Source organism: Durio zibethinus, chromosome 15, assembly GCF_047325235.1.
Source record: "Durio zibethinus cultivar Kanyao isolate XHJ-2024 chromosome 15, ASM4732523v1, whole genome shotgun sequence".
In the NCBI taxonomy this organism is placed as follows: Eukaryota; Viridiplantae; Streptophyta; class Magnoliopsida; order Malvales; family Malvaceae; genus Durio; species Durio zibethinus.
Window position 1 is genome coordinate 4,404,868 of NC_143176.1, and position 12,836 is coordinate 4,417,703.

General features: G+C 22.8%; 1 protein-coding gene across 2 annotated transcripts; it reads right to left on the bottom strand.

Moving 5' to 3' along the window:
- Window positions 1–11,324: 11,324 nt before the first annotated feature.
- LOC111301653 (G-type lectin S-receptor-like serine/threonine-protein kinase At4g03230) lies at window positions 11,325–12,786 on the bottom strand. Of its 2 annotated transcripts, none has more exons than XM_089744437.1 (4): window positions 12,651–12,786; window positions 11,779–12,055; window positions 11,551–11,683; window positions 11,325–11,465 (listed from the first exon to the last, which is right to left on the bottom strand). In XM_089744437.1, coding segments are annotated over exons 1-3 (354 nt in total). In that variant the 5' UTR covers window positions 12,727–12,786; the 3' UTR covers window positions 11,325–11,465; window positions 11,551–11,682. The 2 variants fall into 2 exon arrangements, with proteins under 2 accessions (XP_089600563.1, XP_089600562.1); XM_089744436.1 differs by having other exon boundaries at window positions 11,551–11,703.
- Between the last annotated feature and the right edge of the window lie 50 nt (window positions 12,787–12,836).

Here is a 12,836-nt window from a genome sequence, read left to right on the forward strand (position 1 = left end):
TCATAGGTATTGGAATATCAGCTTTCTATTTGGGGGTATTGGAATCTCATCATAGGACATTCAAGTGTCCACTTACTGTTTCAGGATAGGAGATTAGTGTAATACTCATAATATACAAATATATCATTTATATATAAAAGTATAAACTCTAAAATTATTAAAAATGAATGACATAAATACTCTTATAAATTTTAAGAAATAATAAATTTATCTTTAAATTTCTAGCATTTTTTTTATTTATGTATTAAAGATTATTTTTCATTAAATATAGTATTTATTATTTAATTATTTAAATTAATCCAAAAGTGTTAAAAGTTAACAGCATAAATACCCTTATAAATTTTAAAAAATAAAAAATTTACCTTTAAATTTCTAGCATTTATTTATTTTTTTATTTAATAAAAATTATTTACCATTAAATATATAACTTTTTATTTGTTAGTTATTTAAATTTAAATCAATTAAAAATTTATGAATAGAATTTATATCAAATTAAACTATATTAAAAATTTATTTGTGGGATATGGTGAATGTATTGTTGAAAATTAACCCAAATTTACTCTTTTTTTTTTTTTGTAGGATTCTTTTTTGTTCAATTTCATAAGTAATAATTCAATTAAATTCATATAAAACATATTTCTCATCCTATAGGTTATAGCATACTATGAGTCCGTGACATTGAACAAAGCTTAGACAAAATCTTTTCTCTTGTTGCTTAATTAGTCATTATTTTAGTTTAAATTATTATATTGTAACGTTTATGTCCCAAAAACATTTAATTTTATTTTAAGTAAAACATATAATTTTTCTTTTTCAAGATACAACCTAATTTACTCTTTATCTTTGTTAATAGTACATATCATGAGTCCTTAAATATATTTATATTTTTTATTTATTTAATTTAGATCAATTAAAATTAAAGTTCATGCAAAATTATTAATTAAATTATCAAAAATTATTGAGAAAGAGCAATACATGTATTGTGGTAAGTTTGTATGTTTGATTTTTTTTTAATTTTTTATGATAATATACATTTATATGTTTAATGATTACAATAGTTGATTTATTTTACTATAATATTTCTAATCACTTTATGCAATTACGTTTTAACTTTACAATGCCTAAATGAATCTTTGCTTTATGAACATAATATCCCATATATATGAGTTGTTACTAAACTTAGATTTTATTTTGTTTTCTATAGATTGATTCTATATTACATCCAAGTTAATTTTAGTCAATCATTATTTTTTTATTTTTAATTTAAAATATTTTGTACTTAAGATATTTTTATAAAACCACAGTTAATATTGTTAAGAAATATTAATTTTGAAGAAGAGAAATTATTTGATATAATGTTAGTTGAGTTTTTTTTTTTTTTTTAATTCCACAAGTGGGTTAAAAAATTAACACATCACTCACTTACTTTTTCAATTAGGTTTTTTTTTTTTTTTTAATATCACTCACTTATTTTTTCAATTAGCCTTTTTTAATATACTCAAAAGTTTAAAGGGTATATGTGTTACGTTACTAATTTTAATTGTGAAATTTAAAAACTCTACTATAAATATATTTTATAATTTTTCCTTGAATAATATAAATTTAATTTTTTTTCAATTAAAAATGCTCTAGAATAGTGAAAAATATTTTAATCACATGATTAATTATGCATGTTTTGTTGAATGATCAAAGCTTTGTTAGTTTTGTAACCAATTATTATATTCTTTGAATCAATAATTTTATAGTTTATTTTCTATTATTTGTTTATATTTTTTAAGTATATGATTATTAATTTGTATTCTTATCATGAAAGCATCTATTTAATAATTATTTGTACTTTATGAGTGTGTTTATTATAGATAAATACATGTATCATCTATGATATATATGTATAAAAGTGTGAACTATAAAAAATATTAAAAATAATTTTTTAATTTGGTACACTACTATTAATAATACATTGTATGCCAATCATGTGTGTCCAACCAGTTCTTTAATTCATAAAGAAAGACTTATAATTAAACTCAGTAGTTACATAATAAAAAATTTCAAGTATAAGGATATGAAATAAATATGTTTATTTATATAATCTTACAACTAAGATCATAAATTAATTCAATTGATAATATTAAATTATATATATACAAGAATTAAAAAAATGAATCAATTAATATTTCATATAGATCATAAAATTATTAAATGAGTCTGTTTTATTACTCAATAGGTCAATGTATCATAATATATATGAAAATGATTAAAAAAATAAATGTGTTGAATGATAAATGATAACATGACCTTTTAATTTTTTTCTCTTAATGTGTAAAAGGTGCTCCACTTGGAATTTAGCCAACTTTACTATAAAAAAATTTATTTAAATTTTAGCTAAATATTTATAATACTCACAAACATATACATACTTTAGATTTTATAGCCTACCTTAAATAAGACATTCTATAGTTAAGAAAATGTTTAATATATATCTATATTATATGTAAAATGTGGTAATTTATTAAATTCTCTCTATTTATTTTTATTTAATATTTTTTAGTAAATTAAAATATTATCTACTTTTTATTTATTTTCTTATTAAAATAGTTTTTCTTTGGTTAAGTCATTGATGCCCCCGTTAATGCAAGCAATACAGCTAGAAGGCTTAAAATAGTTTTTCTACAAATAAACGATTTATTGTTTATAATATATTACACCTATCAATATGATTTACACAATTAAATTAATTATAGAAGATTTAATAATAAATCAAATATAGCTTAGTAGTAAATGTATAATAATATAGTAGCAAATTATTGATAATTTTGTTATAAATTAGTGATAATTTAGACAAAATCAATAATAACTTTATATTAAATTAATTATAACTGTATAGTAAATTATGAAAAACTTAATAGTAAAATAATAATAACATAATAGTAAATAAATAATAATTTAATAATAAATAATTGATAAAATAGTGTGTAATAACATAATAATAAATACATAATAATATAGTAGGAAATAAAAAATAATTTCATAGTAAATCATTTATACATAATTGTAAATATATAATAGATATTAGTAAATTAATAATAACTTAATAAAAAATAAGTGATAACTTAGTAGTTAATTATTGATAATTTAGTAATAAATCAATGATAACTTAATAGTAAATTAATGATAACTTAATAGTAAATAAGATTCAGTTTAATACTTATTCTACCCCAATAAAATTGTCACATTTTGATTTTTGTTGGTCAAATTTTTTCAATTTTAATCACCTATTATTTTTTATTTATTATTGATAAAAATATGAAAAAAATATTTTAAAAACTTTAAATGAAGTGGTTTCTAAATATATGTTTTGTAAAATTTAATTTATTAAAATATTTAAAATAATAAATGTCAAAGTTAGAAAATTTTAACAAAAAAAATCAACTGTGACAATTTAATTAGAACAAATAAAGAGAGTAGTAATTAATTGACAAATTTAGTAATAAATTATAAATAACCTAGTAATAAATCAATGATAATTTAATAGTAAATAGTTTATAACAAGTAGTAATTATTAATTAAAAATTAAAAGTAAATTAATATAACTTAATAGTAATTATCGGTAAATTAATATTTAATCAATAATAATTTAGTATAGTAAATTAGAGATATAACTTAATAGTATATCAATTATAATTTAACAGTAAATTAGTAATAATATAATAGTCAAAGTACAATAACTTAATAATAAATAAATTATAACGTAATTGTAAATGCATAATTTAATAGTTGTAAATTAATAATAACTTTATAAAAAAAAGATAACTTAATAGTTAATCATTGATAATTTAGTAGTAAATCAATGAAAATTTAGTAGTAAATTAGTGATAGCATAATAGCAAATTTATTTTAGTTTAATAGTAATTAAATTATAAATTTAGTAGTAGATCATAAATAACTTAGCGATAAATTAATGATAATTTAATAGCTAATCACTTAAACTCGGTGATAAATCAATGATAACAAAGTAGCAAATACATAACACTATAGTAGTAAATCACTAATAATTTAGTAATAAATTATCGAAACTTAGTAGTAAATCACTAATAACGTAATAGTAAAACATTGATATTTTAATTGTAAATCATTGATAATTTATTTATAAATTATTGACAATTTAGTTATAAATTAGTTAATTATTAATAACTTTATAGTAAATTAGTAGTAACATTATAATAAATTATTAATAACTTAATAGAAAATTATCAATAATTTAGTAATAAATCTTTTATAACTTAGAACTAAATCATTTATAACTAAGTGATAAATCATGATAATTTAGTAGTAAATCAGTAGTAAGGTAATAGTAAGTGACTAACAACTTATTTGTTAATTAGTGATAACATTTTTTTTATACTTAAAGTTACCAATGATTGAACCTTGGTTACTAGAAAGAGAAAAGGATTAGGATAAACCTACCATGAACTTTTTCATTAAAAAAAATTTTGCAAAAAAATTATAAATTTGAATAAAACAATAATGTTATATTATATAAAAAAATTATCTCATATATTCTAATTAATTGATAAAATTAATAGTATATCATAAATAACTTAGTGGTAATTCAATGATAATTTAGTAATAAATAATTGATAACTTAATAGCTAACTATTGAAAACTTAGTAATAAATAAATGGTAATGAGTAAATGCATAATAATATAATAGTAAATCATTGAATTTAGCAGTAAATCACTAATAACATAATAATAAGTCACTTATAACTTAGTTATATATCAATAATAATTTTCTAGTAAATCATCAATGACTTCATAGTAAATTAGTTATAACTTTATAATAAATTATTAATAACTCAACACTAAATCATCAATAACTTAGTCGTAAATCATTCATAACTTAATAGTAAATCATTAATAATTTAATAATAAATCACTGATAACTTAGTAATAAATTAATAATAACTTGATTGTCAATCGATGATAAGTTTTTTTATATTTGAAGTTTTTTATGATTGAACTCTAGTTATTAGCAAGAGTGAAGTAAAACTTAGTAATAAATCAATTACAATAATAAATCAGAGTTAACTTAGTTGTAATTTATTGATAACTAAATGCTAAATCACTTATAATTTAATTGTAAATCAGTGATGATAATAAATCAATGATAATTTATTAATAAATCGTTTTAGCTTAATAGTAAAGTCTGGAAAACTTAATAGTAAATTATTCATATTTTGATAATAAATTAGTGATATAACTTAGCAGCAAATCATCGATAACATATAGTAGTAAATCATTACTAACTTAGTATTTTTTTTATTAAATATTGATATAGAGCTATATTTTTTAATATGTCTAACATATTTAATTCATTTAAAAATTATATTAATTGCCATTTAATATTAAGGTATTGAGTTACAATATTTGTGAATATTGTACACATATATAAATAATTAAAACAATATTAATGTACCAATTACTATAACAATATAATTTTATTAAAAAAAATCAAATTTTGAAGTGAAAATTTGCAATAACCCTATCTATATTTGCATGTCATTAATTATCTATTTGATAATATATTAATAGTAACTAGATTATGCTATATCTTTACCAAAATAAATTGTTGTGTTTTATGGTATCATTTATAACACTGATAGCAATTATATAAAAAATTTTTGTCTTCAAAGATATTTTTAAAATGAAAGAGAAAAATAACGAGTCTAAATTTATTGGAAAACACCATAGAAAAATTACATATTAGTTATTTTCTTAGGTACATAATATTTTAGATTAAAATATATGATCTAATAATACTAATAATAGTATGAATTTTATAAATTATAATTTTATGACAATATCATTTAAATAATGAATTTTTTGTATGACTTATACTTGATATATAATTAAGTGTTCATTGAAATTACTCCATTTTAATTAAAAAAGACTTCAAATATTAAAAATATATTCACTATCAATTTTAAAGTCTAAGATTTAAAACATAGTTTACTTTCAAAATATATCTTTTGATAGTTGTTTAAAATAGATCATATCTTATTAATTTTAAAATTATGATGTTTCATTATTTAACAAACAATAATAATATTGAACCAAAGTTAATTGAAAAAAGTGTTTGAATATTTAAAGAACAACATAAAAAACTATTTGATTAGGATAAGGTATACCTTTAAGTAAAGTTTATTATTTAAACTTTTAGTATAACATATTTTAGTAAGTTATGTATATTTAATTGCTTTTTAAGGAATCAATATTCGATACTAAAAGTAGTTTTAGTCAATATCCCATATAAATACATAAATAAACATCATTGATTATCACATTGAAATACTAATAGTTTTTTTTATTACTTCATATCCTTTTTTTTTTAATATGTTTACAAACTAATATTTTTAATTAGTAAAATTCATGTAAGTATTTATTTTTTACTATAAAATGAAATTACAAAATGATTTATATTACATAAATAAGTACATGTTAAAAATAGAAGTTAGTAATGAAAAACAATTATATATTTACTTTATTTCAAGTAACAAATACTTATAATAATTTGGTTTCAAATCAAAATAACAAATTTAAATTTTCAATGGTAAATAGATGAAAAGTAATAGTTTGAATGAGTTCGGAAATGATCAATTGCCTAAAAAATTTATAAAATTAAAAATAAAAATCCACCACTAAAAAAGCTCTAGAAAAAACAAAAAATAGAGAAAAAAAAGTACAAAATCTTATTTGATTGTGGTAGGAGACAATCTTTTATAGTCAAAAAAATTAAAAAAAGAAGAAAAGTATATATATAAAAAAATGAAGATGATGACTTAACACTAAAAGACTTAAAAGAAAACTTCTAAAAAGAATCAAAATAAAGAAACATTAAATATTTATTTTTTATTGGAATTTTAATCTTAATTTTTTATTATATTTATTTTTTTAACTTAAATTTACATTTTTAATTTAATTTAGTATGATGATAATTATTTCAATTTTATTATTATAAAATATTAAAATTATTATATTATATTATATTATAATTTGGTTAATAATCACGTGCATGGCACGTGGAATAAAACTAATATGTATATATTATAAACAGTTAATAGATAGAGATAATAATATATAGTTTTTTTTTTTAAAGCATATAGTTATTGCTAGTACATATATATATATGTGTATATATATATATATTAAGTATTTATATCTTAAGGGAGTTTTTAATGAAAAGTTAAAAAGTTAAAGACTTATCAATAAATAATCCAATTTTTAATAAGGTTAATTTATGCTACAATTTTTAATCAACAACTAATCAAAAAACAATAAAGATTTATTTCTCATTTTTTTTATTATATAGAGCAGACAAGTTAAAAGATTTCAAATGAAGGGTAAGGACAAAATCTACAAGGAAAGTTGTCTTTTGAAGATGAGTAAATAATTTTTTCAATTTTGGAGAAATGATGTTGATTGTCAAGTATTGATATTTAACTTGTAATCGAGAAATAATAAAATTTTAGGAATCCATTGTCCCTTTTTAAGATTAGTTTAGGCAAATCATTTAGATTTTAATTAGGGTCTAATAAAGTAATGAGAAAGTTTAGTAATGTAATTTTATTGCTATAAAAATAGGAACCAGAAATTTGATGGGGTTAGAAAGGAAAATTTATATTTCGTATGAAACCTGATGTTTGTAGTAGTGGATTAAAATAATATTCTAGATTAAGGGATAAATTATTTTTAATGATTATTGCACATCGTTGAAAAGCTTATTGAATTTACTTTCCAATGAAATAAACCAAAGTCAATTCCAAGTTTCCTATGAAGAGTATAATTTTTACTTAAGGATGTGTAGGTTACCTAGTAGTAGCCGTAGGGAAAAATTACGAAATTCCTGTTAATTTTTGCAAGGAATTATGTATTGAGTCATATATGTTTGAAAAGGTCATTAAGTCTACTTTCCAACAAAATAAATAGAATTGAATTTCGAGTCTTCTATGAATAAATATGTAATTTTTATGAGAAGGTATATATGTTGTCTGACAGCAGCATATGATGTAGATTGCAAAAGTTATTATAATAAATCTATAAGGAATCTCAAGATGGACCATATATGGTTAGAAAGTTTATCAAGTCTAATGTCTAATGCAGTTTTGGTGAAAGGAGCTTAGATTTTAGTATTAGTTAATTGAGTTAATCATTATATAACTTAGTTATTTTTAATATAAATAATCTAAAAAAAGGTTGATTAAATTTTGATATGTTAAAATATTTTTGAATAAGCTGTTAATTATTTTTGAAAAAAAACTAAATGGTGGAATCGAAAAGAAGTAAGAAGAATCTCACACATTTTATTTGTTTTCGAACCTATGTATATATGCGTGTTTCTAAATGAAAAAATATTTTTTTTAATTTCGATATATAAAAATATGATCAAGCATATGATTATTTTGGTGTCTGGTTATGTAAATGATGGATCATGCTTATGAATGAATTGAGAAAAATGATTTATGCTTAAATAATGATTTTTTGATAGATACATTTTTACATCCTTGATAAATAGGATCATCAATACCAGAACTAATTTTACGGCTTAGCTAATGGGTTATAATAGTTAGCATAGCTATGATCATATGACCCTGCTAACAGGTTATAATAGTTAGCGTAAAAGCCCTTACTAGCAGATTGTAATAGTTAGTAATGATCATAAGAATAAAATTGTCGATACGGTTAATGTTATAAATTATAGCAATGATCGTAGCTAACGATAAACTAATAATGATGATGATTTATGATGATTTTTAAAGATTGATTCATTATTTAGTTTGATTAACATATTTGATATAATGATAATTTTTGAAATGTTTTGACACTATGATTTAATGAATGTTATGAATGATTTATATGTATATATGAAAATGATATTTGATCCAGTAGAGTATGTGAGCTTATACTTACTGAATTGTGATTTGTTCATTATCATTTTACTTTTTCCTTACAAATGATTAAAATGATAAGTTTGCTTTGTCTTAAGAGAAGTTAGAGGATCAAACTGAAAATATTACTTAGGCATTGAAGACATTATTGGCTAGTGAGATATTACGAAATAATTTTATATTTTTATTAGTTTAAATTTAGATATATAGAGATTTATCATTAGTTGGATTAAATATATGAATTTTATTTGGCATATTATTTTATTGAAAAATTTTAAAATGATTAAAAAAAAAGCTTCGTATTACTTTTGAATTTTATTTCAAAGTAATATGATTGTATTGCGTTTTGATCTTGTGGTGTGACAATTAGAGAAAGAAACACTAAGATATTTGAATACCCTTCATTGGTATTAAAATACCATTACTCTGCTCACCCAAAAGTGTGATTTTCTAAAATAAATTTTGTTGAAATGAGACTTACTTATTCATAGGTGATTTTTCACTATTAGTAATGTGAATAATTATGTTCATAATTATTCATAAAGGTATTTTTAAGAGATAAAGACATGATATTTCATTGAAATGACACAAGTTAAGAGACACTACCCTTAGGTTCATTTTCTATAAATAGAGATGGTTAGAAATCATTTAAATGAATGAGTTCTTTTATGCTGAAAATAAGTGCAAAACTCTGTCAAATTTTTTTCCTTCTTACTCTCAAAAAAAGACAAAGTCTCTTAAATTTTATTTTGCTGCAATAAATTATTTGAAGATTAGACATTTTGATGCCTCTTCAAAGGTGTTTAGTGCTTTGAATTTTATTAATTCAAGGTAAATTCAAATAAAATTTCATTGTATCTCGTAAACTATATTTGAACAATTCCTGTTGCATCTCAAGAAATCTAAAGAAAAGTGCTTTCATAACATGCCTTGAAGTCTTTTTTTTTTTTTTTTATAGTTTTTGGTTCTTCATTTGGTGTCAATATTCAACCACCAGTGTAAAGGATGTATTGCAACAAGTAATGGACTTGAAACCATCTTCATTGACATTAAGCAGTCGTGGTACCAATAAACTTTTAGATTTATTTAAGAGTGAAAATTCTAAAATAACAAGATTGATTAATTTAATTTGCAAGCTTTATCTCTAACATTAATCAAGTCTCAATCTCAACTAATTCTTACTAATCAAAGACCTTAAACAACAATAACACAGTTGAAAAACAATTCAGCAAATATTCAAACAATAAAAGTCAAAGTTAAAGAGTTCCCATGGATTTTCATGACTATAGGCTTGGCAATAGTATAATTATGCACAAATGGGTAGTTGGGAAGGGGCGAGCACCAATAGCAAACCAAAGACCATGCTAAATTTAGTAAGAATTTTCTTTATTAAGATATGCAGGTAATTGCTCGTGAAATGTTGTGTTCAATAAAACATCCAGTGGAGCTTTTATCATAGGGATTATGAAGTTTCCAATTCGATGGCGAACATCAAAGATGCTTTTCAAATGTGGCCATAAACTTTCAAGTGATTTACTGCAACTATTCTGGATGATTGGAAACATTGTTGTCTCCAATTAGGATCAAAGCATCTTTTGTGGATAAAAGAGTTTTAGACCAATCAAATATGGTTCATTTGTATTGTTAAAAGACCAGGGGTACTTTCCATGTTCCAGCTGACCTATCTTTCACTTTGAAGTGTGTAACAAAAGGAGACTGAATTTTTTTTTTTTTGGTTACATGAAAAGGAGACTGATGCAGTTACCATCAAGGATTCTCAATTTCTGCAGTATGGACAGTTTAGTTTCACATTACTATTATTTGTTTCGCTCGAATTATGCAATTATGATATTCAATAAATTTAAAATTTAAATTTTAACACATGCAATAATTTTTTTTATTCTCAAATTGCAATGCCTTTGTACACTTGAAAATTGATAGTCCAAAAACCACCAAGAAATCCAACCAAATGGTCTAAAAAATCACAGATTTGAAACCCAACCACCACCAAACTTGGTCTAAAATTATTATTGGACAAATCAAGTTAGACTTGGTTTGTTCATAATATTTAATCCTAACAGATAGTAACAAAATCTTTTTTAAAAAATAATATCTATGATACACAATTCAGAAAAATGGAATAAAAAAGTATTTTAGCTAATTCACATAGCTGCCAAGTAAATGCTGAAATATTTACTATTATTATACATAGTGCAACAGGTCATTGTCTTCAACACAAAAGTTACTGCTACATTTCTATCTTCCATCCTGCACACTTAAGGTTACTGCATTTTCTGAAAGAGATTCTTCTCTTTTTGATTTTGCATCCCCATCATTGAAACTTCTTTCTATGAAGAAACCAGGTTGTTTAGGTTCAGGCAATTCGTCTTTCTCATTTACCAGCATCGATACAACCCAAGACATTACTGGCCTGTCTTTTGGGAACTTTTGAACACATAGTAAACCCAACTGAATACATCTTAGCTCTAATGCCCTGTCTTTCTTCCATAGTAACCATGCCTAATTCAATTGCACAACGTTTAATTAGTCACTAACAAGAAGAGAAGGAAATAAGATTACAACATTGTCAAATTGTCTAACTTACATGTCCTAGAACGTTCTGGTAGTGATCTGGATGTCTAAAACCCCTATTTTTCTTGCCACTTAATATCTCTAACAAAAGCACCCCAAAGACGAAAACATCAGATTTGATCGAAAATTCTCCGTCCACTGCATATCTGGAGACATGTAGCCATAGCTGAAGTATATATATCATGAGTTGTATGATTTATAAATAAGAAATTTGGAGCAATGTTAAAACTATGCAACTTACTAAGTCCTAGCAACTCTGATTGTTCTTGCTTTAACTTCAGCCCTCCAAAAGTTCTGGCTAAGCCGAAGTCTGAGATAACAGCATTCAAGTTGTGGCCTAGTAAAAAATCGCTGGTCTTCAAATCTGTGGATAATTTGAAGTCTAGAGTCCTGACGAAGGTAGAGAAGTCCCCTTGCAATTCCATGATTATGTTGAAGCGAATTTTCCATGGCAGTAATGCACTTCTCTTTTGATCTGCAAGCCATTGCAACCCTTATGGTTTCATCTGTAATTTGGGCTGCAAGAGACAAGAAAAACAGACCAAAAATAAAATAAATGGAACCGATTGCTTGCTCTACCCTGTAGAAATCAAGTCAAATTATTTAGATTTGTAAGCCCAATATTGAATGGGCCAAAAGTGCAAAAATTTTAGGCCCAGTAAAGGGAAATCGGGCCTAAATTTAAATAGAATTAGTGAGGCACAAATATATCAATGGACCCATCTCGAATTGGGAGTCTCGAATTCCTTGCGATGGGTTGCTGGGCTAATCTCCCGGAGTTGGCAAGGGGTGGATCCAAAGGGCCTGCCTTCCCCAGATTCCGTCATAAAAAAATGCATATTATAGCTGGAAAAGATGATATAAACAAAATGAAAGCAATATCGTTTAAAGTATTAATAAAAATTGTATAAGGGTTTAACGGAAATAAAAAAAAATATTTTTTATATTTGATGTGTGGATACGAAAAAATAATGCAATAATTTTCATATTTTACACGTTTGAAATGCAAATCTGAAACCACCAATTAGATATGGGTCCAATTGGCTTTGCTCTGACTAGGCTAAATTCATTTCGTTTTTTCATCAAATGAAACAGAAAAGTTTAGCAGGTCACCTGCACAGACTCTAAAACCAATCAGTTGATAGGATTGCAATAAAAATATGGAATTAGATGTTTTGATTTGTGCCATAACTCAAATTCATTTTCTCAGTTGCTGCATATAGTTTTCATCAGCACCACTGTAATGATGCCATCAAAGTATCTATTATTTCTGTCATCTCCATCATATGCGTGGCCTTT

What these genes read in the sequence shown, in the direction of transcription:
- LOC111301653 (XM_089744436.1), bottom strand. Translation starts at nt 12,726, where the DNA reads ATGGCACAAATCAAAACATCTAATTCCATATTTTTATTGCAATCCTAT. An exon ending in TGGTTTTAGAGTCTGTGCAG is followed by an intron (nt 12,056 to 12,650) that starts GTGACCTGCTAA and finishes TGTCTCTTGCAG; the next exon opens with CCCAAATTACAGATGAAACC. An exon ending in ATCAGAGTTGCTAGGACTTA is followed by an intron (nt 11,704 to 11,778) that starts GTAAGTTGCATA and finishes TATATACTTCAG; the next exon opens with CTATGGCTACATGTCTCCAG.